Source organism: Toxorhynchites rutilus, chromosome 1 (genome assembly GCF_029784135.1).
Source record: "Toxorhynchites rutilus septentrionalis strain SRP chromosome 1, ASM2978413v1, whole genome shotgun sequence".
NCBI lineage: Eukaryota > Metazoa > Arthropoda > Insecta > Diptera > Culicidae > Toxorhynchites > Toxorhynchites rutilus.
The window spans coordinates 205,957,808-205,982,275 of NC_073744.1; the positions used below are offsets into that span (position 1 = coordinate 205,957,808).

General features: G+C 39.1%; 3 protein-coding genes across 3 annotated transcripts in view; 1 reads left to right on the plus strand and 2 right to left on the minus strand.

The window, feature by feature from the left end:
• The first annotated feature begins 565 nt into the window (after positions 1 to 565).
• LOC129763171 (protein LST8 homolog) lies at positions 566 to 1,825 on the plus strand. Its single transcript, XM_055761983.1, has 3 exons — positions 566 to 835; positions 890 to 1,598; positions 1,665 to 1,825. Exons 1-3 carry the CDS (start codon positions 719 to 721, stop codon positions 1,784 to 1,786), a joined length of 948 nt encoding a protein of 315 aa, XP_055617958.1. The 5' UTR covers positions 566 to 718; the 3' UTR covers positions 1,787 to 1,825.
• Positions 1,826 to 8,670: 6,845 nt separating this feature from the next.
• On the minus strand, positions 8,671 to 9,653 carry LOC129761898 (uncharacterized). Its single transcript, XM_055759735.1, has one exon. The coding sequence runs from the start codon at positions 9,522 to 9,524 to the stop codon at positions 8,766 to 8,768; it is 759 nt and encodes a 252-aa protein (XP_055615710.1). The 5' UTR covers positions 9,525 to 9,653; the 3' UTR covers positions 8,671 to 8,765.
• Positions 9,654 to 14,584: 4,931 nt separating this feature from the next.
• Positions 14,585 to 24,468, minus strand: part of LOC129772199 (uncharacterized) — a 58,483-nt gene continuing 48,599 nt past the window's right edge. The window contains exons 3-6 of the mRNA XM_055776190.1: positions 23,530 to 24,030; positions 23,334 to 23,463; positions 23,112 to 23,255; positions 14,585 to 22,223 (exon numbers count right to left, since the gene is read on the minus strand). Coding sequence (XP_055632165.1) covers positions 21,904 to 22,223; positions 23,112 to 23,255; positions 23,334 to 23,463; positions 23,530 to 24,030 — 1,095 coding nt within the window. The 3' untranslated portion in view covers positions 14,585 to 21,903. The remainder of the gene's footprint in view (positions 22,224 to 23,111; positions 23,256 to 23,333; positions 23,464 to 23,529; positions 24,031 to 24,468) is intronic.

Consider the following 24,468-nt stretch of genomic DNA (forward strand, 5'->3'; position numbering starts at 1 on the left):
CGAGGAAAGTTCCCGTTACTCTTCCTGCTGCATCGCTCTAGTTTGCATTATTTAGGGAGTGTCGGTAGCACCAGCACGTTTCATCCGCATTTTGTTCTCTCGTGTCTCTATGAAGAAAAGAAATACATATGTTAATAATATTAAATATGTATATATGTAATGAAACGTAACATCAACAAAATGCTTACCTCCGAATCGCTTCATCTCCAAAATAGAAATGGCGATTGCAAAGTGCGCACATCACAGATGTTAGGAATAACAAAAAAACAAAGTTACTAATGGTATGAAGTAAAATCCACGAATCTCTGGTAGGAACGTTCATTGCGTCTGACATCGCTTTTACGCAATTTTGGTAATATTTACAAAACATTTGTATATTTTACCAATGTTTTGGTTACTAAAGATTTGGTAGCTGCTTTCACTAAACTATTTCTCCAGTGTAGGCGCCTTGGTTATATGTATTAATCATTTCTCTCAGTGTAATGTCCCAACAGCTACACCTTCACCTATGTGTTTATCTTGCTCTAAACCTGCAATACCGACCAAACAATTCATAATGAAAAATGTCACATAGAGGTAAACAAATCACATTGATTTGCTGCCAATTTCAATTGTTGATATTCAAGTGCTCATATGCATATAAAAAAAATATACAGCACGTCAATATTATCAAATAATATTACCGTAACTTTCACAGAATCATACTATCGCAAACAGTATGTCCTTTGATTTATTCAGCGAGCCTATTCTCGCCACCGGTGGATATGATCACGCCATCAAGCTATGGCAACCCTACTCTGGATTCTGTTACCGGACACTTCAGCACAATGAATCGGTAAGATTCCAAACTAGAACAGTATACACTAAATTGACTATCGTAACCTTGCAGCAAGTTAATGCACTTGACATCATCCCAAATGGTACATTATTGGCCGCTGGCGGCTATCAGCACATACGGCTGTATGATATCAACGTTTGTCACCCGATCGTGGATTACGATTGTGTGCTTAAAAACGTCACACGAGTCGGCTTTCAAGAGGACGGTAAATGGATGTTCACAGGTGGAGAGGACTGTCGGGTTCGAATTTGGGATATAAATTCCCGAATTCCTTTATGCCAGCGAATTTTCGACTCTCTCACGCCGGTAAATGCGGTTTGTTTGCATCCAAACCAAGTCGAACTGGCAATCGGAACCCAGGGAGGAAGTGTTTATCTGTGGGATGTGAAATCTGATGTTCACGATCAATTGGTTCCCGAGGTTGAAGCATCCATTCAAGATATAGCCATTAGCCCGAATGGGGCATTCATGGCCGCTATTAATAATAAGGGCAATTGCTACATTTGGAGCTTATCGAATTCAACCAACAGCGAGATGCAGCTGACCAAGACAGACCCTAAGCTACGAGTAGAAGCTCACAAGAAATACGGCTTGAGGTGTAGATTTAGTCCTGACTCAAGCATGCTGGTAACATGCTCCGGAGATGGAACAGCCAAAATTTTCCGAACCGAATCATTTCAACTGCATGTGGAGTTGAAGATTGACAAGTACTGGATGTGGGATGCTGTTTTTAGTAACGATTCGAAATATCTGTTTACTGGTAGGTTGAAGATAATGACTATACACGATATACTTAAAGCGTAATTTGATGAAAACTATATTCCAGCCTCATCCGATGGCAAGGCACGACTGTGGAAAATCGAAACCAAATCTATTGAAAGGGAATACCATGCACATATGAAGGCGATCACAGCGCTGGCATTTAGAGATGGTATAGCGAAAAGTTAAAAAAAATCAATAATCAATAAGGGTATCTACAGAATAAACTACTACTATTCATAGAATAAAACATGTATTTTTTTTTGTTATTTATGAATTTTTCCCTGTTGGGTGTAAACCACTGCGTCCATTGTTTTGAACTATTGTGGTATGTGGTGTCGAAGTCTGCGTCTTGTTAGAGCTCCACAATTGCAAAGCAAATGTTCCGAGATTTCGCTCTCGGCATTACAAAAGCGACAAATATCGGGCCCTATTATAGAAATCGAGGCGATAAGAATTTTGCTCGTTAGCTCTATTTTACTATTATAGAAATCGAGCAATTCGATAACACCGAGCGATTGATAGCTATCGATGCAAGTGTCAGAAATTTTCGAGTTGTTTCGTTCGCTTTTTGCATATCTTCAGAGAATTATTTTGTTTTGGTTTGCGTCCCTGATACTTTCCTTTGGGAAACATTTCAGAAACGCCTAAATATATGCAAATTTCAACACATGTTCGTTTGTTTTGATCAGTATTTGTATTACGGTGCTGCCAGAATAGTCTATACAAGGTAAGTGTTCAATCCATCATTATTTATATTAATCATGTTGTAAATTACAATGCAGAATTTACTTCCAGCGCATATTTCAGTGGCTGAAAATGAGTGGACAGACAAATCACCACCAGTACGACTCGTTGAACCAATGAAAGCGAATGTAAACATTACTCGAGTTTTTTTTGGAGGCAGTTCAAATAAAATCCCTGTTAAGGAAAAGTGGGTGGAATACAGTGAGGAGATTGATGCACTGAGACCATCAATGTGTCTTGGTTCAGAATGGCAGAAAGTAAGTATTTCTTCTACGATACTTATAACTTCATAAGTAAATTTTATCATATTCTTTGAATTAATATCAACCGTATTTCCTTATGGGAATTCGGGCAGTGGTAACGGAATCGAACAAGAAAAACAACTATTTAGTTTAATAAACGAGTTTTAATAAAACGTATGTTTTCTCTTTGAGGTACAGTTCTAGAATGAAAAGAATTATATAAGCTTCCGCTGTGATGACAGCTAACTGTTGAGGGGTCCTTCGATTAGGTTGAGGTTAATATAAGGGATAGAAAATTGATATTCCCAACACCCCCGCTCAATTTACAGAACCCATCAACCCTAAATTCGTTCGATGTTTCTGAAAAACCGCAGTTGGTAGACCCTTGGTCATCACATCCGCCAACTGCTCGGTCGTCGGCACGTACTGCAGCACAACACGTTTCTGCTGTATCTCGTTCCGCACGAACATGTGTTTCACGTCAACGTGCTTCAATCGTCCCACGCCACGTTCATCCTCTGCTACACGGATCGTCGATTGGTTGTCCTCGTGATATATGATTGGATCATTGATTTTGAATCCCAAATCTCCCAACAAACGCACTAACCATGTCCCATGGCATACCGCTGTACTCAACGAAACTAGTTCCGCCTCAGTGGAAGACAAGGATATCGTAGACTGTTTCCGCGTAAGCCAACAAACTGTACTGCCATAAATACGGAAAACGTATCCGGACAATGACTTCCTGTCTATCAAGTCATTCGCCCAATCTGCGTCTGCATATGCTTCGAGAATTGATGCTTCATCATTTCCTCTATACACCAATCCGAGATCGAGTGTTCCACGAACATATCGCAAAACTCTTTTCAAGTGTACCCAGTGTTCCTCAGTTGGGCAACTTTGAAACTGGCTGAAATAATTTGCAGCCACACAAAGGTCCGGTCGCGACGTGAATGCTACATACATCAAGCATCCCACCAATTCACGATAGGGCTTGTCCGTCTGTTCAGCTTGCTTTCCTCGTTCTAGCTGAAGGCGCACTTCCATCGGCGTCGAAGCAGGTTTGCAATCTTGCATATTAAAACGACAAAGAAGACTTTCTAAGAATCCACGCTGGCTGATTCTCAAGACTCGTTTACCAATGTCTCGCTCCACCTTCATTCCAAGAAAACTCTTTATTTCGCCAACATCTGACATTTCAAATTCATCGACAAAGCGATTCTTCAATTTCTTCACCAGTACTACGTTCGAAGACGCAATCAGAATATCGTCGACGTACAGAATAAGAATAATAAATGAGGTAGCCGCTCCCTTCATGTACAAACATGGATCGTTAACACTCCTCCTGAATCCTAACTCCTGCATAAATCGATCGAACCGCAAATTCCATGCTCTCGATGACTGCTTCAAACCATACAGGGCACGATGGAGTCGACATACTAAACCATCGCTTTGTTCGTATCCCTCTGGTGGTACCATAAAGATCTCCTCGGTAATCTTTCCGTTTAAAAATGCAGTTCGTACATCCATTTGATGAACCTGCCATTTTTCCTGGTTCGCTATCGCCAAAACTGCTCGGATTGTATCCAGTTTGGCTACCGGTGAATAAGTCTCTGAATAGTCGAATCCATGCTTTTGCGAAAAACCACGCGCCACTAAACGCGCCTTATAACGGTCGCTTAGGCCATCATCAGACCTTTTAATCTTAAATACCCACTTACATGAAATCGGTTTCCTACCTTTTGGTAACTTTACCAATGTCCAAGTGTTATTCTTAATCAGCGAATCCATTTCCTCGCGAACAGCTTCTTCCCACATCGGCCAATCTTCTCGCTTCTTCATTTCAGTTAATGAACCTGGCAGATTTTCGACGAAACTCGTAGCGTTCAGAGCAAATCCGGTGTAGTCTAGCTCATAATCATTCATCCAACTCGGAGTACTGCGTTTTCTCTGAGACCGTTGACTATTATCAACCAATTCCTCGCTATCTTCTGGATCAATCATTGTCTGCTCAGCTGCACTATCAAAATCATCTTCTTCAGATCTTTCAGCATCAGAATCCTCCTCTATTTGGTCATCGTTAACACTTTTATCGTCTGCATCAAACTGCTCTTCGATACGATCTGTCGGAATCCCAAAATGATCGCTTCCCGAATTTTCATTCACTCGCTGGACACCATGGTGTCTTTCTTCCACGAATATCACGTCACGCGCCGAAACGATTTCTTTTCGCACAGGATTCCAAATCCGATAACCGTTAACAGTATACCCGACGAACGTTCCGCGCCACGATTTCGCGTCAAGTTTCTTCCGACACTCTTTCGGAATGTGAACGTACACATCCGCACCGAACACACGAAGTCTCTTCACATTCGGCTTTTCACCGTTCCAAATCTCAAACGGAGTCTTTTTCGAGTCAATAGCACTTGCTGGGCTACGGTTAGCTAAAAACGCCGCAGTTTGAATTGCTGCACCCCACAGTCTTTTGTCAACACCACTGTCTTCCAGCATTGAACGCGTTTTCTCGACCAACGTTCTATTCATACGTTCACTTGTGCCGTTTTGTTCAGGCGTGTATGGCACCGTCCACTCGATCACAACTCCCTTTTGTTTACAGAAATCAGTGAACGCACGGTTTTTATACTCTCCTCCATTATCGCAACGGAGCCGAGAGATGCCTCTTCCAAACTTAGCACTCGCGATTGCCTCGTATTCTCGAAATTTTTCAACGACTTGATCTTTTGAACGCATCAAAAAGATAACAGTAAACCGGCTCCAGTCGTCAATAAACGAAACAAAATACTTCTCACCGTAAACTCCCACTGGGGATACTGGTCCACAGACGTCCGAATGAACCAATTCCAAAATTCTCCTGGAATGTCTACCTTCGCGCGCGGAGAACGGTTCACGAGTCTGTTTACCGGCGATGCACGACTCACATACGGTTGCAGTATCACTCTTTTTCTTTCCAAAATCCATTCCAACGACCATATCATTACGTACAAGCAGTGATAAATTCTTTGCACTTAAGTGTCCGTACCGACGGTGCCAAAGTTCGAGCTCCTTCGGAATGCGACCGCAAAAATACGACTTCACTGTATTCTCACTTTCTCGGCGAAAGTTCATTTCATACAATTTTCCGCGTCGTGAACCAACCGCGATCAACCTCGAACTTTTCTCGACACGCACTTTTCCATCAGCAAACACTATCTTCAGCCCTGCTGTTTCCATCTTACGCACAGAGAGCAAATTCACTCTTGCCTCCGGGATGTATAAAACATTCTCAAGAGTAATTGGAATAGATTCACCATTTACAATGGATACACATTTCACCTTTCCGTGGTGCTTCGCGGTAATGCACTCTCCTTCCTTTGCCACGGCTATCAACATCGGTTTTTCCATCGGCGATAAACACTCAAACAAACTCCGATCGTTTGTCAAGTGTTCGGACGATCCCGAATCAATGATCCAGCTCACTTTCTGCGCGGGTGGAGTTTCTCGCAATCCACTCATGAAACTAACACCATCTTCACCATTTCCGTAATGTGCATTATTTTTCACTGCACCACTGCTCTTCTTGTTTTTCTTCTCGGGGCAGTCGGAAATTTTATGGCCTTCTTTATGGCAGCCGAAACACTTCCACTTCTTCTTTTGCTGTTGTTGTTGCTTCCCGGCGCTCGAACCGGTAAAAGCTGCTTCGTCACTTTTAGACACAGAAATGTCAACACCGGTACTCTTCCGCTTTATTTCTTCATCCAATAAGCGGCACCGCACAAAATCAAGAGATAAATTTTCTTCCGGCATTGTTTCTATTGCCGTCACTACCGTCGCGTATTCTGACCCAAGTGTCAGTAGCAAATGACAAACAATGTCAATATCTTCGAGCACTGCGCCCGTTGCCTTGTAATCTCGCACAACACGATCAAACATAAGAAAATGTTCTTGAAGAGAACCACCATTTTGTCGCAACGACAGCAATTTCTTTTTCAGATGCAGTCGACTCGCGATACTTTTGCGCTCAAAAATTCGCCCCAGCGCAAGCCAGATCGCTCTCGGTGTCGGTTTATCTTGAATGTACTCAAGCTGACTGTCATGAATCCGCGAAATCAGGAGGGACTTGCAACGACGATCTTTCTTCCGTCGTTTTTCCGCAGCTTTCTCCTTTGTCTCCTTCACGACATTTGTGTCTTCCTGCTTCACGACATACTCATCTAACTCCTCCAGCTCCGCCTGTATGCATTCGGTGAGTTCGTGCTCTTCCAGCACCACCTGCATACGGAACTTCCACGAGGGAAAGTTAGTACCGTCGAATTGCGGAACACGCGCATTTTCAGCTTCTCTTTCCATTTCTACAAACACTCTTTTCGACGCGACAATTCAATTAACGAACTATTCCGACACTCGCGAATTCACTGGGCCCATAACCTTATGGGAATTCGGGCAGTGGTAACGGAATCGAACAAGAAAAACAACTATTTAGTTTAATAAACGAGTTTTAATAAAACGTATGTTTTCTCTTTGAGGTACAGTTCTAGAATGAAAAGAATTATATAAGCTTCCGCTGTGATGACAGCTAACTGTTGAGGGGTCCTTCGATTAGGTTGAGGTTAATATAAGGGATAGAAAATTGATATTCCCAACATTTCCTACCTAAAAATTGCTTATTCCTGCTAGCGTACATTAGTACGTGTTACTTTTGTCAGTAATTTTCTTTTTTATTGCTATACTATATTAAACTTTCTATACCATATGTTAAAGCTGAAATGTCTTGCAAAACAATAATTAATTTTATTAATAATTTTTTTTTTTAAATTACAGATTTGGATTGACATGAGGTGAAAGGTAAAGAAAACACTAGCACACAACAAGCGAAAATTTAGGGCCACAGGTGGTGGCCCAATACAATAAAGCTATTGACGCCGCTACAACGAGAAATCGACGCTAAAAGAAAATTACATGCAAAAAAATTGTTTTGCTAAAAAAAGTGGAATTCATGCGTGACTCCTTACGGAATTAATTTCATTTTCTAATAATTAAATTTTTTGTAAAGCGAATTGTTCCATGAAGTCGTTTTTATTACACATCCATGCATGCATTACACCCATTAAGCTTCATTCGTAGAGGGAATATCAGTATTCTCCAAAACATAACCATATTAACCCGTTTTATGACAAGCGTTCGAAAAATCGAACAGTAACTTCGATAATTTTTCATGGCTTTGGAAAGCAACTCTATGGTAAGGCTTTGGCATCAAATGATAGCTTAATCTGTTAGCTACCACTTACTATCAATTTCATTCAAATTTGTATCAATTTATTGGGCATAAAAATCGATTCAAAGCAACTATGTACGGAAAGTACATAACCTCACAGAACCTAACAGAAAACAAAGCCTTACCAAATATGAAAATATGTAAACTTTTCTAGAATATTACTTTGATAAAAGATCACACATTGTGTTGTAGGAATAAAATAACTCGATTGAACCTCATACAGGAACAAAAACGTAGGTATTGGCCAATGTTTTTGTTTGGCGCTTTTTTGATTTTTTGTCATTTTCCGGGAAACGGAAGAACGGAAAAAACAATTCTTGAAGATTTGGGTTTCTGTAACGTCAATAATCAAAATTACACCAATGGCTCTCGTTAAAAAAATAATGTTTACAGCTTGGTCGTTAATGGGTTAACACTTTTGGAAATACAGATATTTATAATTTTCATAGCCGATGTCTCAAAAAAAGATTTGGCATCCTTTCTATAGTGCTTTGTGAAACATTTCAAACTCGTTTCAGAATATTTCATTACTGCCACGGACATTCGAGCAAAGTAACGAATCGAGCTGTTTTCCTCGATTTCTATAATTCCAGATTTTACTCGGTGTGATAGTGATTGTATCGAATCCTCGATTCGATTTCTATAATAGGGCCCGATGTCTTGACTTAGTGTAGAAACATAAATTTAGCGCCACTAGCTCCAGAAAACCTAAGATTTCCAAGCTTTTTGGAGTTTAAAGATTCCACTTTTTATTGAGGATTCGAACCAAAACAAGGAACATATTTTTTTCTCAATAATGAAAATAGGACACGTTCATTTAATATCTATAATTAACTTAACTTTAATCAATTACAATTGAGAATAAAAAACAGGTTCACATCTATTTGCAAAAGGAGCGAATGTCTCATCACAACAGTCGCTTGAAAAACTCATTTATTTCGTCCCCTCGAAAGCCGGCCTCACCTCCGATGGCCCTAAGCTTTCCTTTCCGGGCATCCTTCCAACCATCAACCGGCGATCGAAGCTCGAAGGTGTGCAGAATTTTCGTCACCTTGTTGAAATTTGGACCAACTGTTAGCAATTCGTGCAGCAAATCCTCTACACAAATAATGCCCAAATGTCCAAACTTTTCCTCCACCTGCTTATTGGACGTTATGGGGATTTTCTTCGGGCCTTTCTCGCCATTCTGCGGTTTAAACAGACCGTATTTGTACACCAATTCACGTACAGTGCCAATGCTCGGATAGCCCCAAACAGTCCATGGTTCCACCATTTTGAGCATAGCGTCCACTTCCTCCGTCAGTTTCAGAAAAACTGCTCGACGTTTATACGGCAGTCCCAGCTTGTTAAGAATGTGCATTACCTCCTTGTTGGCAATGAATTTACCCCGATGGCGGAACACTAAAATTAATCGACCATGCTGGATCTCCCGGTTTTGGGACTGGACACCCGTCTTGAGAAAATTTCGCTTTATCCGTTTCTCGTCTCGTTCGGCCTTGCGGTAGTCGGCGATGAAAAATTCCGGCTTGCAGAACTTGGTCTTTCTATTTGCTGGCAGCGGCTTCCGTACATATTGGGTAGCTTCCCTCTTGATGCGAGCTTTGCGCTGTGCCAAAATACTGATCTCCACCGATGGAAGTTTATTCGGAACAGCATACTTCTCCATAATTAGCGCGCAGTTAAGCAGGAATCAATCGAATCAGGATTAACTCGGAACAAAACAGTTCGATCCACGCGAGCACGTTTTATTTGTTTCTGTGTTTTACGTCTCAGTGTTTTACCTGCTGGAGTCGTTTGACAGTTGTTCGTGAAAATGATAGGGATGCTCAAATGAATCGATATAATTTTCGATATTTTAACAAAAATAAATGATACACACTCAAAGGAAATAGTAAAAGTATGAGTTTTTCAGGTAGCATTACGTTTTTAATTTTTATCAAGGCGTTGTACTATAGGTGGACCGCAATGTCAAAATTGTCGTTCGGCCATTGCTCGTATAAAAACAAATTTGTTTACAAAACGAATCGTATCTTTCGGTGACAAATGCATTCGTTGCAAATTGTCTGGTCTTGTCTTAGGTCTAAACCAGCCCTTATTTTTCCAAAGGGGCCACAAGCACATGTTCATCACGGCATCGTGGACCGAAAAAAATAAGAAGGGTGGTATGCAAGATACAACCGCATTGTTAACGTAGAACTACAAAATAATAAATTTAAAAATGAAACCCTTCAGTATAAATATATGGTAGCACCGACAAGGACCGATGAATAAATGCTTCGACTAAGTAGGGGGCGCAAACATCTCACGAAGCAATAAAATGCCAATTTGAGCACATTTTTAAGTTAACTCTCAGAACTAACATGTACTGTCGATTGTTCGCTGTCCAGAGCAACACTAAAACACTGAATTAACTGTATATTCAAGGAGTTCTTCAGTATTTCTTAGCGGAAAAAATCATAGCCAAATACAACGTTCCAAAAACACTCAGAACAGCATCAGAAAATCCGAATCGGATAGGAGTGGCGGCGTCGACCTCGTATGTCAGCATCTTTGGGTTCTTCAACAACAAATTACTGATGAAGAGAATTCCAATGAATATTTCGAATCTTTAGGACAATACCTGAGGCGTTACATAGAGGTTTTTGAAAATTCGAAAAAATTACAAATGGCCGCCATATTTTTGATAAAAATGAGATATTTTTCATGAAAAATAGCCGTTTAGAAGCTCATAAGAAATCGAAAAAATGAGATACCAAAAAACGGCTATGTAAACGCTATGTTTAGATAATTCATTTTTATATGCCGATAAAAAATTCAGCCAAAACGGTCGAGTAGATCCTGAGATGTTGATACCACCAGGTGAACAAACATGGTTTCGAGAAATTCGTAAAAATTCGAAAAATTCGTGCAGCCATACTATATCCCTTGAGATGACTTCATATTTCTAGCTATAACTTTCCAACGAAATCAAATATCGAAAAATCCTTTTTGGACAACATTTCAGATGGCATAAGTTTTCCAAAAATGCAAAAAAAAAAACAAAAAAAACCTTTCAGACCGAGGTACCCCCTCAAACACTTTTACTCATATATTCTGCTTGAAGTGTGATTGAACCCCAGAACATGCAAAAGTAAGGTTTTCGTACTGGAATTCGAAAGCATACTTCCATGAAAGATACGTTGTATCTATATAAATGCAGTGTATGTCCGTATTTCAAAATTCTGAATATTCTTCCATATCCGCACAAAAATTTTCCGTATGCTACTGGAACCCCTTGGTCGTAGCACACTTTGATACAGAGGGCTTTCTCTTCTTCTAGGATGTGTGGATGTGTTTCGCAATATCTTCCATTCACTCCATTCTTGTATCGAGCTGTGTGTATATGTGTGTGAAATCAACATTAGGCATGAATGCTGTCCACTCGTTGTTTAATGCTTGCTAGTTCGTTCGCAACTGTGATTTCATTCCATTCTTCTCCTTCTTGAGAAAGACAATCCACCCCTGCGCAATTCTCACTGGCAACGATGTTGCCTTGATGACCACCAAACGAGAAGTGGTGTGGTTTCAAATCGCGGATGGCTTATTTATACCAAATATGTTGAAAACGGACAGAAGCGAATGTATTAGCTGCTCGTTATTGATGGTACGGGTAGGATCAGCACACAAATCGACAGAACAAATGTAAGGAAAAAAGGGAATTCCTCCAGTTTTCATTAATTTAAACCGTTTAGGGAATAGGGAATCATAATGTATAGCATATCAAACAAATCATAGAAAATTTCCGATTCGATTGGTATGCAAATCATCAGATTTCGTATCAGATATTAACGTTAACTTTATTTCAAGAAAACGTGACCTGTTTTCTGATTTGGCACCCTTCGTCAAAAAAGTAAACCGAGGTGAGAAATGCGCGTATATTATATGTCGAATGAGATTGCACTATTCAGTTTACTCTTCAGTGCACTCAGTGTAGCAGAATGTTCCAATGCGCGCTCCAATGCTGGACGCAGGTTTTCGCTCACCCGAGCTCCCAAGAGTAAAGAGAGTGTAAGAGAGAAACAATAAAAACAATTTGTGCGAGGTATTCAATCATACATAACCAATCTTCATATAAAGGTATCAAAACTGACTTTGTTTCATGCTTTGCATGCTGCAGGAGCGAGACTGTGATTTGAATAATGATGATCATGTTTTGAATTATGAGGCTTTTAAATTTATCATTTCATTCACCTGTAGCCTTGAATAAGGCCAATTGAGAAATCTAAACTAAACTCTTGGCCTTGAGAAAATCCATTTGTGAAGCCACGCTATCGTGCGATCGCTAGCTGGATAACTGATGGATCGTGAAAAGCTTGTTTTTACTCTATACATTGAAAACGGGTGAATCTTAACTTGTAATATTTATCTATCCACACTGTCCGTAGAACGAAGGTTGCATTTACTATTGCAACTTCATGAAAACATATCCTGTTTTCTTATTTGGCACCATAACTGGAAGACGTAGTCCTACGCCAAAAAAAGGAATGAATTCTTTAGGTTTTCGTTCTTACTACACAATAGATATACACAATATGTTTCAAAAAAAAAAAAAGGAATACCTGTTGGACCAATCAGAAGAGCCCGTCGAGCCACATACGGCCCGCGGAAAACAGGTTGAATATAGCTGATCTAGACTATTTTGACTTGGGTGAAAACACTAAAATGAGCCACCATTTGGAGTATGGAAAGAGTTGAGTTTGCGGAATTTAAATCAAAACCAAATTTTCCCAAGCATCAAAAGCCGAAGCCTATGCGAGGTCTCAATATTTCGTAAGCTAAATAGGAATTTGGATTATTTCTGCGCGATTACAATCTTTTAAAAACAATATCTTTTATGGCTTTTGAAAAAGGTGCTTTAATTTGTTCATTCCACCCTTCAACACTCTAAAAACGCTTTTTTTCCGAAAATTAAATGTTCATGTCAACGCTAGTTTTTGTGCATATATGAAGCCAAGCAACGAAGTTATATGCCCTATAAGCGATTGTAAAACCTTATACAGGGTTTTCCAACTTTAAATTCCGAAAGTAAATTGAAATAAAACACACTTAGAATTCGAATTTCGATGAAACTTTTATTTCAAATTAAAGTTTGGTTTATGCCATTATGTGTGAAATACAACATCATTCAAATGTCCACCTAGGGCTTCCTCGCACACCTTGATCCGGAACAGGTAATTTTCGATGACTTTTCGGCACATATGGGGCGGTATCTCGGTCATAACTTCACGAATGTTGTCTTTCAAATGTTCAAGAGTTTGCGGAGAGTTGGCATAGACACGGTCTTTTGCATAACCCCACAAAAAAAGCGGGTTCAAATCGCATGATCTGGACGGCCAATTGGCATCACCAAAACGCGAAATTATGCGTCCCTCAAATTTCGTTCGCAATATGGCCATGTTCGGTCGTGTTGTGTGGCACGTTGCGCCGTCCTGCTGAAACCACATGTCATCCGTATCCATATCTTCAATTTGTGGCAAAAAAAAAATCGGTTAACATGCGGCCATAGCGCTCACCATTCACTGTTACCGTCTCGCCGTCCTCATTTTCAAAGAAATACGGCCCGATGACTCCACCAAACCATAATGCGGACCAAACAGTGACTTTTGGCGGATGCAATGGCCTCTCAACAATCACTTGTGGATTTTCTGAGCCCCATATACGGAAATTTTGGGTGTTCACATAGCCACCGAGCTCGAAATGTGCCTCATCGCTGAAGAAAATTTGATGCGAAAATTCAGCATTTTGCTGCTGTTGTTCGTTCACCCAATCGACGTATGCCCGACGCATTCCATGGTCACCAAGTTCTAATTTTTGTACCAGTTGGACTTAATATGGATGTAGGTGCAAGTCCAAATGCAAAATTCGCCACAATGATGTGTTTGACAAGCCCAAATGCTGAGCACGCCGTGGAATCGAAACATTCGGGTCATCCTCCACACTGGCAGCAACAGCAGCAATATTTTCGGCCGAACGCACATTACGATGATGCACAGGTTTCACAATATCCGCTACGGATCCAGTTTGTTCGAGTTTACGCACTACATTTGCGATTGTGTGCTCTGTAGGCCGTCCATGACGACCAAAATCCGTCCGTAATGCTCGAAAAACATTTGCCAGTTTTTCATCATTTTTATAGTATAATTTAACAAAATTAACACGTTGTGCGATGCTAAAACGATCCATATTGTAAAATGGCAGACATTCAACTAACGATATGACGCTTTGGTTGACAGCTATGTCAAACGGCTTTCAGCGCAGGGCTGTATACTTTCGGAAGCCCGAAATGGAAAACCCTGTATATGATTCGCCTCACAGAACGAACAGACAACTTAAAAACTGTGGCACATTTGGCGCTTTTTTTTCTCTATTATAGTGACTTTCAACACATTTCGGCTGGTCCGTCACTTTTACTTCCAATTTGGGAAGAATGTCGGGAGTGAGAATTGAACTCGCGATCTCCGCGTGAGAGGTATGGATGTTACCACTACGCCAGATCGCCTCCCCTAATGCATTTGGTGCTTGCTTCAAGGCATCCAGTTCTTCTCTGAAGCAATTAGAAGAGCCACCTACGCTACCAACGATCAACTTCCCAACAGCAAAGTTTAAAAAACAATTAAACAGCCTCAAAGAGACACTAGGAAACTTTCGGATCAATTATCGGAATATAAGCGCATTTCTTAACAGCCTTTATTTGAAAATGTAATAAAATATGTAAGACACTGGCGTTTACATGATGTCTTTCTTCCACTGTGTGTACGATAAACTGTTTGATTCTGTGTACTGCTTCGCATGTTATTACTATTGTTGAGTGTTTGTTTAGTTTACTTATTTGATTCCAAGATTGGTTGTTGCGGTGAAAAGTTGAATAGTGTTGAAGAGATAAAGACTTTCTTGTTTGCAAAGATCGATTTCTCCGAATCCAGTTGGATGGATCGAATGTTCTCGATACATCACTAAACGCTGATGGTTTTTAAGGTTACAGTTATTTTATAGATCCATTTACTAAAACAATGCCTAAGCGTATTTTATTTTCTTTTATTTTATGATCGTTTTTCCTAGTCGACAAAGATGGGAAGGTGGAATGAGCTGTTTCAATTAAAAGTCGATGTACTTTTCAACCCTTATGAACTATCAAAAAATTAAGGATTAAAAGATACAAACGGCAGATGAAATGCATTTCCACAATTGCTCGGCAAAATTCGCCGCAGTTTTCCATATTTTTTTTTCAAATTACTCGATTGATTTCTCTAAAAACTGCCCAGTAATCTACTGTTTTTGGTGTGTTATCAACTACCAGTTGGTGTAAATAGCAATCCTGATCGATATTCGTTAACGATGCCTGAAAGACTGGTAGTGCTTAAACCTATGCTATTTAATCATCAGAAAAGTACGAATAATTAGATCGAAAGGTACTTCAAGTGTGAAGAAATACAATAATTAGTATATCGGGAAAAATGCTCTTAGGTCACTAGTTTAGAATAAATCTTATACAAATGTAACTTACGACGTATTTTTGTGTTCCCGCCAGTTAAATATTGGATCACCGGATTAGAGATCGAAAAGTAAAAACTTATTAATTGTTCGTTTTATCTCAGATAAAGCTATCAGTTTCTCTTTTACTTCGAATCTTTTGCTATGGGATTCGTTTTTGTTGATAGAAAATGGTTTGATCAAAAGAAATCGTTCGTTTCTGAAAGACCTGAAGAAAGAACAAATCGAGATATTATTAACAACTGCATTAGCACAATATGGGATTTTTTATAAGATTAAGAGAAAAGAAAATAAATAGCTGATTGATATCGAAAACAATAAGCTCAGCTGAATACTGATTGCTCTGACTTCGCCATAGTAACTTACGTACAAATTCATAGCTAAAATTCAATTTAGAGAATAAAATTGAGGAATTTGAAATCTGCTCGATTGCCGCAATCATGCAATGCATTCCATTTGGTTTCCAAATTAGTCTTTGAAGAGAAAATAAAAAAAAACATTCTTGCTTTTCATGTGTGGGTTCGTGGTTATTGAGATTTTTTGTTTACTGTGGATATGTGGGATTGTGATTCTATGAACTTTTATAGAAATTCGTGTTTGCTTAAGAAATATTAAACCGTGTTCGAATCAGAAAAGGAGTTTGAAATAAAAGTTCAAGATAAACAAAAACCATGCAGAAAGTAATACTTATCGATTTCATACTATTGTTGCGAAAAAGTTTTCATATTTGCACTTGAATGAATAAGCAAAGTCGCAGGGTATTGAACATGAAAAAAAAGTACAACGTTACTAGATATAAATTCAGTTATTTCGAGTGCGAACGTGAACACTGTAAGCTACCTGCACGGCTTACCCCCTTTTGTCTGGAATCACGTCACACACGATAGATGTCGTTGTATCGATTGGGTGCCAATTTGTAATATGTGTGAATAAATAATGTGTCAATTTGATGGAAAATTAGGGAAGAGAAAAACTGTGTACTGGAGCGTAAATAGTGAGAGCCAATGTTGTTTCTAAACCTTTTTTTGCGTCAGCGTTTATCATTGATAATATACCTACTTACAAACATAGGCATCACTCACATGTTCTGTCCTGTTTTTTGCAATTCTAAATAAGATATGAAATCTTTACACAGCTTTGACCTTTGGTAGTTGACTAATCTTTATCTTAACTCAAAATCGTTATTAGCTCCACCTAATCGTTCCCTTAGAATTCGCTCAATAGATGTATGGATGTCTCTCCATTTCTTCCCGTCGTGCATTCATTATAATAGTTGCTGATATGAAGTTTGAATTGTGTTTGCTTAACTTTGTATTTAGCTTAGGTAGTGATTACTGTGTTTACAATTGAGTCTTACTATTGTTATAAATCGGTGAGTTTTTTTTTGTTGTTTGTCACGACGAGGAATGTTGTGGCCGATTTTAGATTCTGTATATTCAGGCTTACACGAAATGGATATAAGCAGGCTCGGATTTTTTCCTCATATTTTCATGGGTTTTGGTTTAACGCTTCATAGTGGCGCGTTTACACTAGGATAGATAACGCACGATCAGAACGTTTACGCAGTTTGTTTACAAACACGAGTTTGGAAAAGTACATCATTCTCCCTCTCTCTTTCTCACGAGAAAAAAAACTGGACAAACCTTGATATCGCGCGATGTATCGCAGGTCTAAACGCGATCTAATAGTCATAACATACGGGCCTATACACACAGCTAGGGGTTGTTTAGCTTTTTGATACAGTTATGATCAACAATTGTTTTACGCTTAGTATTTCCTACCGCTTGGTTAATTTATGAGATATCCACTAAATATACAATCATTTTTTAATATAAAAAATGGCTTTTACTTTCTTTTTTTTTGTAAAGATTTACTCACTCTGATGTTTTATTTTTATTTTGTTTTCACGAAAGGCGTTCAATTACTTTTAGCAGTTAATTTTATTTATAGCACACTAACAATACTATGCGCAATCGATTCTTTTAATGTTTTATGCGGCTATTGTACTCCATCGAATACTGGGAGGAAATAACTAAAAACAATACGTTACCACGTGATTTCCGGAGCTTTTACAAGGGTGGCATCTAAGTATATTGACTGGAATATAAGAATTTGAATAAACTGACCGAAAACAAACACAATAATAATGTACAGTGAGTAAGCAACTGTCAACAGAAGTTTTGTTTTGATCTTTAGCTATTTTCAAATCATGCCGGACGGGTTTACGGTCGTTTTTTTTAGACGATTGCTTTTTAATTTTAATCATTCAGTTTTTTTTACAACAATCTGCATATCCTCATTGAAACCAGTGGTGTAGTGTACGGGGGGCAGGGGGGTGAGGAGAGAGCGGTTACATCGCGAGAATAAAGCATTAGTTTTAGTGAAAATTTCCACCTACTTTATTCCATCAGTGCAAAGTGCAAAGTGATTCGAATTCCAATCCAAAATCTTTGAGCTATCATTTGTCGAGGCCTCCTTCAAACGAACGCTGATGGCTTTGTTATTGATTTCTCGCGTAACTTCTGGAAAGGTCCTATGTAACATTTACGTCAACTCGAGAAAAACGGTAGATTTGGACTAACCAACACATCCTGCACCGGCACAATGGGTTGTTTCTCTCGGACCCGAAGAGAGTTTTCTAAATTTGATCTGGCTACAAGATACACCTCGCACGACCAAACAACATGCTCAATTCCATGATAACATTGACATTGATTGGATATAAATCGGGAAAAATTACGAATAAAGTCCCGACTGATGTACAGGCCTTTAAACCATGGTTTGAGGGTAACCTTGGGGATAATCGAGTTGAAGACGATTTGACACTGATAAGAATTCTAATGAAATCATCGAAATTAACGGCGATATCAATGACAGATACATCGCACCTTTCAACAAAACGAATACATGTTTGAAAGGTCACCAACTAATGTCTCTGGTTGAAAGCAATCATAGTTTGAACCTTTTCAGGACCATAAGATATCCAAGACTAAATATGCCAATACAACACAATATGTTAGCTATTGTGGGTGTAAAGTAAGAGAATATCACCATAAAACATAGCAGGGTGTATAGGTTTCCTATGATTTCATGGGAAATATTTTTCCCTATGGACCATAAAAGTAAAAAGCTCGTAAAAATAAAAGAGCTCGGTTTATTATATCGGTATTTTATTTATTGCTTTGTAATACAACAAACACAATGAAAATTATCAGAAAAGTAAAATAAATAGTTAGTTATGGTGTTCTACGGAACAATTTCGTTTACTTGTGAAGCACAGGTGGACGTTGCACACATTTATTATGTGGTCATTGTTAAGTCAGACCGGACCATGTTTGACAGTTCTTTTTTTATTCGTTCAGAAACACATTTGCTGCCTTGGACATACGTTCTATTTTTACATTCAGTAAAAAAATATCGATTCAATAATAATTGAACAACCGATATCGATTTTTGTAGAAGGGAAAAATATTTCCCTTGGGCGTGAAAGGGATAAGCATCGGTTTTCAGTTAAATCCCGTAGTACAACAGGACACTTTTCTTGTGAGAGAAAATAAGAACGCAGTTCTTCAAAAATACTAAGAATCTCGTCGACAGAAGGTTCAAGAGAAAAGAATCGTGTGTTACTCTGCTCAAGCAATTGAGCATCAAGTTCACCGACAAAAACACAAAAAAATCTTTCTACACGAATCTTGTAAATATGAAGATATTTATAATTTAGACAACAAAGCTTTCTATAGCGATCGCATGTTGAAGACAGTTGTGTAAAATCTCTGCGAATACTACAATGTAAACTCCAATGCATTCATCAGATGTTCATTTGAATAAAATGATTGAAAATAATGATAGTGGAATAAGAATTTTCTATACACTCAAAATACGGTACAAATTGATAAAAAGACGGGACAATCAAAATCGGTCGTAAAAACGGTTCTGTCCCGTTGAAAACGGTAGGTTTGGTCAGCCTACTAATAGTGTGCATCCATTAACTCGATTTGTTTACATTTGTTACATAGGACCTTTTCAAACGTTACGCGAGATTTGTTTGTTGTTTCGATTACACGATATAAAGTAGTGCCTAGCTAATGAAAATCTTCCTTGCCGAAGACACAAGGAAGATGAATCTTCGTCACATAGGTTATGTTTTTCAGAGTTAGTAGAACTACTATTCCAATCCCAATTCTTACGAAGCATTTGATAATGTTAAAGCATTGCGGACCAAAGAAAATATCATATCTCTCTTAAGAAATTCAAAGCGAGTTCATAAAGATTCTCGCGGGTCGTGTAAATGGGAGAATAGTTGCAGATCGGGATCGTGATATTCAACGATTGGAAATGGTTAAATACCATAAAAAAGAATATTCGCTTTTTCGTTTTGGATGGGAAATAGTCTATTGATTTGAGTAAGATTTAATTCAGTCAGAATCCGGAATCACTGTTCATTTTATAGCGGCGGTCATAGTAGGCGTATCTTAAATCATTTGACAGTGAGTTATTTGAAAATTTCAGTTTGCTTTAAAAAAGTTGTGCAGAATGGAAACCACGAAAAGAAATTGTTTTTGTTTTAAAATCGCGAAATTAATTACAGTGGCTAGATCGGTCGTGTATGATGTGCTGAAACGATTCCGTGGACGTACAATTATTGTTTGGATGGATCAGTTGTAGTGGAAATTACGATCGGAAGCTGAGGTTGAAGATATCAGCAAACCCTGGATTCTCGGATTACAGCACCGCCAAAAATACAACTCTAACCAAAGTACCAGACGGCAAATCCGTATGCGAGAAGGTTTTCGTGATTTCCGTGCCTGCAAGCAATCAAACACGAAACTGAAACAAAATATGGTAGCCAAAAGACGCGCTCAACAGTTTTAATAAGGTTTTGACGGAGTGCGAGGGATGCATTCTGATGGATAACGAAACGTACGTGATGATGGATTTTAGACACTTTAGACACTGCCAGAGAAGATGTTCCCAGAAAATTTAAGTTCATTTTCGCTAATAAATTTGCCAGGAAGCTATCGACTGGGCAGCTGAAAAGCTGTGGACAGAAAATTAAGGTTCACAAACAAGACAATGGACTCGAAACTGTATAGGCAAGAGAGCCTGCAGAAACTTCTTCCGTTTATTAAGGCCCACAAAGGTCCGGTGAAGTTTTGACTAGATTTGGCTAGCTGCCACTACAGTCAGGAGGTACTTCAGTGGCACCGTGACAATGGGGTCGATTACATTAAAACAGACCTCAATCAGAGATCATCCAATAAAATGTCCGCAGAAATTGACCAGCAGAGTGTCCAAACTGATCGAGCTTTCATACCGTAGTCGGATCAGTTGAAATGCCTCTTGTTCGAATGGAAATTGATTTCACTGTATTATTTATCTTTGATAATGAAATGCAGTAGTTTTCTCAAACCATGTAGTTACTTTCTGATTGCTAATTTCGTGCAAATTTTATATTTCCAGTCAATATTTATAATACTTTTGCTTGGCAAAAACAATGAATCATTTCGATGATCAGTGTCGCATGTGGTTTCGTGGAATGAGTTCTATAAAAGGCTAATCAAAAATGATTTCCATCTCAAACATCATTTGAATCAGCGCCTACGTAATGATACCAAAATAAAACAAAACTTTCTCCGCATCTCAATTCATTTTGCGTTGTCTCCAAAAAATAAACACAACAGTTGTAGCAGCGGAAAAATATCACATTGCGAGGAAGATGCAGAAACGTCCCGTCTTAGTGGATGTTTATGGTTTTTTTTCGTGAATTCAATCTTTCTCTCATAAATATCTTAACATATCTCGTTCGTACTCACTCCACAACAAGGCTTCAATATAAGCTAGTCATCCTTATCAACTACAGAGTAGCGGGCTGTTGCCCAAATTTAACATTTTATGTGTCAACTTCTACAGTCTTCTAATATGATTTTTTTTTGCTTGGTTTTGTAAACAGGTGAGTGTGTTAGGTAACCCCATTTCATTCCTCTGAATTCGCTCGATAGAATTATTTTTTTACATTGTATAACAACTGTGATTCAATTTGTTTTTCAGTTTGTTTCGTTTCCTTACAAAATCTACTTTTTACCTTGTTCATCAGTGCATTGTGTACAGGTTGGCTCTAATGTGTGTTACGGAATATTGTTTTTATTGTACCAATCGATTTACAGTTCTCCTAAGTCCTAGTCCGATGTATCACATTTCATTTCACATATTTCTAGCGAGTTAGACGATAACAGCAGCGAAAAACGGTCGCATGACTTATAACACGGGGGTTGGAAGCTTTCTTGCGTGCTGCCGCCAAAAAACAAGAACAAACTTATCAGAGAATGATCACTCAAAAGCGCTGTATGTATTCCTCCCGGCGGACCATCGGTAGAAGTCGTTGTGTTCCTTCACTGTCGCCGCTGCTGGAAATTCCAGGCGGTGTCGTACGAAAACGGAAAACACCAGTGTTCCGTGTCTTGGTTTACCAACGCATCCTAGTAGAACCTAGCGGAATCCTCCGGGAATACCTTCACTCAAATTCGTTTGATCGTGTTTCCGGTGAAGAAAATTGACATGCGCCGACTGAAGGTCATCGGTTCCTCCTCGTAGTCATCGTTATCATCGTTATCGTAGTGATACCGGCTGCCGTACGATGCCGATGAGTGGTTGTAATAGCTGGGACGAGGGAACGTTGGAATCTGTGGTTGCCCGTTACTGTTCAGTGGCAGTAGCGGGAATGCCCGGGGCATAGGCGGTGACAGAGGATTCTGACCCTGGTCATCCGAGTCGCAAAACCCAGGATTGAGGATGATATTTGGCACCAGCTCCAGACTGTCGAGTTCTTCATCTTTAGCTGTTTGATTTTTAATCGTTACATTTTTCGGGTGTTTGGTTTTCATTTTTTTAAGAGAACACAACGCAGTTTCACATTACGTTTTATTTTTTTTTTGCAATAGTGCAGATAGACGAATGATTTTTTATTTTGGTTTTGGTTTTTTTCATTGATTGGTCCCATAAGCGAAATGCAGAAAAATGGTGATAAAGAAGGTTTTAGGAAAAAAAAATCAATTAGAAGGAGAATATAGCATTATTCGATCAATTTTACAGCGGACAAGTATTGTAAGCTCAAACAAAATACTATCGTTCCAAACCCGACAGCAAAAATAAAACTATACAGACACTTAAAACTACGTTCATTTATCCATGGTTCACCACTTCCGGGAAAGGTGATTCATAAGACAGTGAAGCACCTTTCGTTTATTTTACAAGTCGATGTAAATAATGCTTTTTATTGTCTTTTGTTGTTATATTTTGTATTGACTATAAGCTATATTTAATCCTACTATAGATTGAAACTGGATTTTTCGTGCAAATAAGACACTTGTGAATGTTTTGTTTAGCTAAATCCGTGCCAGCGCATTGTACTTGGTTTGGGTAGCACTACCTGGCGGACATTCTGCAAAACTGTTGTAAATAGTATCTACATCTTAACTGAAAACAAATAATAAGATTGTCAATACACGGTGCTGATAAAAAAAACTACTACGCTACTGTAAAAATATTTCCAAAATTTGTATCACACGCATTTTTTCTTTCATAAAACGACTTCGATTAGTCTTTTGCACGAAAACACTACTACTTAAACAAAAACATAAGTCAGTAATCAAAATACGGACAAAGGCAAATGGGCAAACTCTTGAGCAGAAGCAAAGAAAAAATTAAAACATTCAATTAGTAGTACCGATTGGCTCGCGGCACTCCTTGTACAGCACAATGCAGGTCCCCAGTGAAAGGATGACTAGCGTACCCATGACAACGCCAACGGCAGCGATCCAAACGCGAGTATCAAAGTTCTGCGCGTCGATCATAATCCGTCGAATCAAATCTACAGGGTGTTGAGTGATGTTGAAATAAAACAAACATAATATTTTTTTGAGTGTACTCCATAAGCTCACCGTCTTACCTTTTTCCTCCATATCGGGTGATGTGGTCGCCGTGGTAGTCACAATTTCACCCGCCCCAAGGGCATTGTTTGCCCAGATCCGGAACTCGTAGGTGGTGTTTGGAATCAAGTGATAGATCTCCAGCTGGCGCTGAAGGATACGAAAAAATATTCCGTCAAATGAAACCAGTAGGCTAGACAGACCAACGCCACTTACCGCATTCGGGGTAATATGCCTCGGGTCAATCACTTCCCAGCGCTCCTCGGGTTCCTCTTCGCTCGTGCGAAGTCTACGCATTTCGGCGGTAAAATCACGAATCACGTAACCTCCCGTCCGGTTAGGCATCACCTCCCAAACAAGCACGGCAATGATGGTAGATGCACGCACGTAGAAGCTGGATACCGCCAGAGGGGGTGTCCGCACCTTGACCCTCACCCTTCGGATTTCCTCATAACGATCAGGTACACTGCCGGACTCGGGAGATGTCCCGCGCAGCTGTGGCTGTTCATCCTCCTCGCTAATGGTGGAATTGTGTGTTTCGTTACGGGAGTTATATGCCAAGAGGCTTTCTTCGCTGGTCGTAGTATTGTTGGTGGAACTATCTAACGTCTCGCTCGCAGCAAGATGTACTGTGGTGATCGTTGCAACCAGCTCCGAACAGGTGTACAAACCGGCATCCTTAGCATTCAGATTGGACAGATGCAGCGAGCCGTCACTCTGAAATGATCAATGGGATCATCTCATAAAGCTTATAAGTGGTTATACCTGTATATCAGAATACTAATAAATGGCTAATTTATATTTTTGTTTTACAAACTAAATTGAGAACAATCCTTGTCGGTTCAAAGACTGAAAAAATACCCGATATTCCTTGATTTTGCAGTAATTTCTCAGAATAATTGCAGATGTAAACAAGTAATCAAATTTTCAACTGATTTCGTAGTTGTAGTTCTTAGAACAATGAACTGCGCAGAACAATAAATAGTAGCAATAAATTTATAAGCCTCTGTCGACATCTTCCAATAAATGAGTTAAACGACAACTGAGATGTGTTCTAAAAGATAAGGAACATGATTTATTGAGTTCAAAGTTAACGTTTGCATTAAAAAATGGACAAAAATTGCCGATTTTTCATGGATTTACCTTCACACGCAC